Source organism: Pongo abelii, chromosome 3 (genome assembly GCF_028885655.2).
Source record: "Pongo abelii isolate AG06213 chromosome 3, NHGRI_mPonAbe1-v2.0_pri, whole genome shotgun sequence".
NCBI lineage: Eukaryota > Metazoa > Chordata > Mammalia > Primates > Hominidae > Pongo > Pongo abelii.
In genome coordinates this window covers 195,889,707-195,894,509 of record NC_071988.2, presented here as the reverse complement: position 1 = coordinate 195,894,509, position 4,803 = coordinate 195,889,707, and the positions used below count along the sequence as shown (strand labels likewise).

The following is a 4,803-nucleotide window of genomic DNA, read 5'->3' as shown; positions in this document are numbered from 1 at the left end:
GGACTGAATTAAAGAGAAATCACACATTCTAAATTTTGTGAGATGCAGTTAAAACAATATTTGGAGGTAAATCCATAACACTGAACATCCATATGAGAACAGTGGAAAGGTCTCAAATCAATGACCTCAACTTGTACCTTAAGAAAGTAGAAACAGGAGCTGGGCACAGTGGCTCGCACTTGTAATCCCAGTACTCAGAAGGCTGAGGTTGGATGATTGCTTGAGGCCAGGGATTTGAGACCATTGTGGGCAATGGAGAGAGATCCTGTCTCTACAAAGAGAAGAAGAAACTTAGCCAGGCATGGTGGCATGTGCCTATTGTATCAGCTACTTGGGAGGCTAAGGCAGGAGGATTGCTTGAGTCCAGGAGTTCAAGGCAGCAGTGAGCCATATCACTCCACTGCACTTCAGCCTGGGTAACACAGTGAGACCCCATTTCAAAAAAAAAAAAAAAAAATGAATAAGAGCTCAGGTGGACGGGTGCGGAGATGCTTCTGGAAAGAACGCCGGGATGGCTGGACAGGGAGAACCCCAGATCCAGTTCAAACTTGTATTGGTTGGTGATGGTGGTACTGGGAAAACGACCTTCGTGAAACGTCATTTGACTGGTGAATTTGAGAAGTGTATAGCCACCTTAGGTGTCGAGGTTCATCCTCTAGTGTTCCACACCAACAGAGGACCTATTAAGTTCAATGTATGGGACACAACCAGCCAGGAGAAATTCGGTGGACTGAGAGATGGCTATTATATCCAAGCCCAGTGTGCCATTATAATGTTTGATGTAACATCAAGAGTTACTTACAAGAATGTGCCTACCTGGCATAGAGATCAGGTGCGAGCATGTGAAAACATCTCCATCGTGTTGTGTGGCAACAAAGTGGATATTAAGAACAGGAAAGGGAAGGCAAAATCCATTGTCTTCCACCAAAAGAACAATCTTCAGTACTACAACATTTCTGCCAAAAGTAACTACAACCTTGAAAAGCCCTTCCTCTGGCTTGCTAGGAAGCTCATTGGAGACCCTAACTTGGAATTTGTTGCCATGTCTGCTCTCCCCACCGGAGGTTGTCATGGACCCAGCTTTGGCAGTACAGTATGAGCATGACTTAGAGGTTGCTCAGATAACTGCTCTCCCGGATTAGGATAATGACCTGTGAGAATGAAGCTGGAGCCCAGTGTCAGAAGTCTTAGTTTTATAGGCAGTTGTCCTGTGATGTCAGCGGTGCAGCGTGCGTGCCACCTCATTGTTATCTAGCTAAGCGGAACATGTGCTTCATCTGTGGGATGCTGAAGGAGATGAGTGGGCTTTGGAGTGAATGTGGCAGTTTAAAAAATACCTTCATTGTTTGGACCTGCATATTTAGCTGTTTTGGAATGCAGTTGATTCCTAGAGTTTCAAATATAAGACTGCTACAGTCGGCCGGGCGCAGTGGCTCACGCTTGTAATCCCAGCACTTTGGGAGGCTGAGGCAGGCTGATCACGAGGTCAGGAGATTGAGACCATCCTGGTCAACATGGTGAAACTCCGTCTCTACTGAAAATACAAAAACTAGCCAGGCGTGGTGGTACAGGCCTGTAATCCCAGCTACTCAGGAGGCTGAGGCAGGAGAATCACTTGAACCAGGGAGTCAAAGGTTGCAGTGAGTGGAGATCATGCCACAGCACTCCAGCCTGGTGACAGAGTGGGACTCCATCCCTCCCCCCAAAAAAAAGACTGCTACAGTCACATCACAATATTCAGTGGTGAAATCTTGTTTGTTACTGTCATTCCCATTCGTTTATCAAAATAAAGTTATATTTAAAATATCTTTAAAAAAAGGAATAAGAAAACAGAAAAGAAACTAGAAGCCAAAGAACAAATTAAAACCAAAGTAGAAGAAGATAACTTATGAAAAAATCAGAGTAGATATTAATAAAGTATATAAAGTCAATGAAAAATTAATGAAACCCAATGCTACTTCTTTAAGAAGATCAATAAAATTGGTAAAGCTGTAGCCAAGCCAATCAGAGGAAAAAAGAGAGAAGACACAAATTACCTATTGTCAGAAATAATAAAGGTAACATCACTACATATTTTACATTTTTTTAAAAAATAAGAAAATATTATAATGAACATTACGCCAATAAATTTGACAATTTAGAAGAAATAGGTAAATTTCTTGAAAGACACAAACTACCAATTTCATCCAAGTATAAATAGATAATCTAAATAGCCTATTAAATAAATTAAATTTGTAATTTAACCACCCCCCCCAAACAACAACAACAAAAAAAAACACCTCCAGGCCCAATGACTTTGCTGGAGAATTCTACCAAACATTTAAGGAACAAATGATGCCAATTCTACAAAAACTGTTACAGAAAATTGAAGAAGATGAAATATTTTCTACCTTCTTTCATGAGGCCAGAAGCTTTGGGAATATGAAAAACAAATAGACATTACATATAAGATGATACAACATGGCTGAATAGGATTCATGCACAAAAAGCAAGACTGTTTTAACATTCAAAAATTAATCAATGTAATTCACCATATTAACAGCCTAAAAAGAAAAATCATATGATCATCTCAACAAATGCAGGAAGAGCATTTGACAAAATTCAGTGTTTCTGCTAAAAACTCTTAGCAAAGCGAGGATAGAAGAGAACTTCCTCAATCTGATAGATAGCATCTATTTTAAAAACTTAAAGCTAATATCATATTTAATGGAGACTGACTGATTGCTTTTTCCTTACGAACAGGAAAAAGGCAATGATGCCTTTTCTCACCATGTTCATACAATATTGGACTGGAAAGTTCTGGCTAGTTCAATAAGACAAGAAAAAGAAATAAAGGGCATCTAAACTAGAAAGAAACTGCCTTTGTTTCCTGGCAAAATCATCCTCTATGTAAAAAATTGCTTGAAAATTACCAAAGAAATAACTACTGTTGCTAATAAGTGACTTTAGCAAGATTAATCAGTTTTATTTAGGTATTCTAGAAATGATTAGAAATTAAAATTTTTTAAACAATACAATTTACAATATGCAAAAAAGGAATTTTCATCCATACCTCATACAAAACACAAAAATTAACTCAAAATGGATTATAGTCCTAACTGTAAAACTGAAAAACATAAAACTTCTAGAAAAAAAAATTTCATAGTCTTGGGTTAGGGAAAGATTTCTTAGGTATGACAGCAAAAACACAATACATAAAAGAAGAAATTGATAAATTACACTTCATCAAAATTAAGAGCTTCCATTCTTCAAAAAAAATTTCTAAGAGAAAGCAAAGACAAGCTACAGGTTGGGAGAAAATGTGTGCAAATTATATATATGATAAAGAACTTATGTCTATATAAAGAACTCTCAAAATTCAATAATGAGAAACCAAACAACCCAATAAAAAAAATGGGAGGAGGCAAAAGATTTTACCAGAAGCTTCTCCAAAGAAGACATACAGAAGGTAAATAAACATAGGAAAATGTTCTCAAAATCATTAGTCATTAGGGCAATGCAAATTGAAAGCACAATGAGATACCACTATGTAGGCTACCACACACCTGTAAGAATGCCTAAAATTAGTACCACTGGCCACGTGTTATCAAAGATAACATGGAACTGTCATACCATTATAGTGGGTATGGAAAATGGTACAACCACTTTGGGAAACTGGCAATTTTTTTAAAAGACAAACCTTTTTTATGATATGATCCACTTATTTCAACAGATGATCCAGCCATTCTACTTATAAATATTTACCCAAAAGAAATAAAGGTATATACCTTGTATATAAATATTAATAGCAGATCGATTTGTAATAGTCAGAAATTATAAACAACATAAATGTCCACTAATACCTCAATGGATTTTTTAAGTTGTTATGGACTGAATGTTTGTGTCTGCCTAAAATTCATACATTAAAGCTCTAGTCCCCAGTGTGACGGTATTTGGAGATGGAACCTTTGAGAGGTAATTAGAGTTAGATTAGATCATGTGAGTGGGGCCCTCACAATGTGATGAGTGGCCTTATAAAAAGAGGAAACTCTCTGTGTGCATGCACAGAGGAAAGGCCATATGAAGATATAGTGAGAAGGCAACTGCAAGCCAGGAAGAGAGACCTCATCAGAAATTGAATCATCTGATACCTTGATCTTGGACTTCCCAGCCTTCAAACTGTGAAAAATAAATTTATGTTGGTTAAGCCACCTAGTCTATTGGCATTTTGTTGTGCCAGCCCAAGCTAACTAATACATTCATACAATAGAATGTTAGAGGCCGGGCGCGGTGGCTCACACCTGTAATCCCAGCACTTTGGGAGGCCAAGGTGGGTAGATCACGAGGTCAGGAGATCAAGATCATCCTGGCTAACACAGTGAAACCCCTTCTCTACTAAAAATACAAAAAAAAATTAGCTGGGCGTGGTGGCGGGCGCCTGTAGTCCCAGCTACTCTGGAGGCTGAAGCACGAGAATGGCATGAACCCAGGAGGCGGAGCTTGCAGTGAGCCGAGATCACGCCACTGCACTCCAGCCTGGGTGACAGAGCGAGACTCTGTCTCCAAAAAAAAAAAAAAAAAAAAAAGAATGTTAGTCAGCTGTAAAAAGTGTGAACTGCTGATACATACAACAAGAAGGATGAATCTGAAAGAAACATTACACTGAATGAAAGAAGTCAGAAAAAGAGTTTACATATATGATTTCATATGTATAAAATCTTAGGAAATGCAAATTAATCTCATAGATACAAAAAGAAGATTAGTAAGTGATTGCTTGGGAATGAAAGAGACAGGAAGGAACAAGAGAGAGTGACCTCAGAGAGT

General features: G+C 38.2%; 1 protein-coding gene across 1 annotated transcript; it reads left to right on the top strand.

The window, feature by feature from the left end:
* The first annotated feature begins 511 nt into the window (after positions 1-511).
* LOC100937596 (GTP-binding nuclear protein Ran-like) lies at positions 512-1,412 on the top strand. Its single transcript, XM_024246182.2, has one exon. The coding sequence runs from the start codon at positions 512-514 to the stop codon at positions 1,097-1,099; it is 588 nt and encodes a 195-aa protein (XP_024101950.2). The 3' UTR covers positions 1,100-1,412.
* The last annotated feature ends 3,391 nt before the right edge of the window (positions 1,413-4,803 follow it).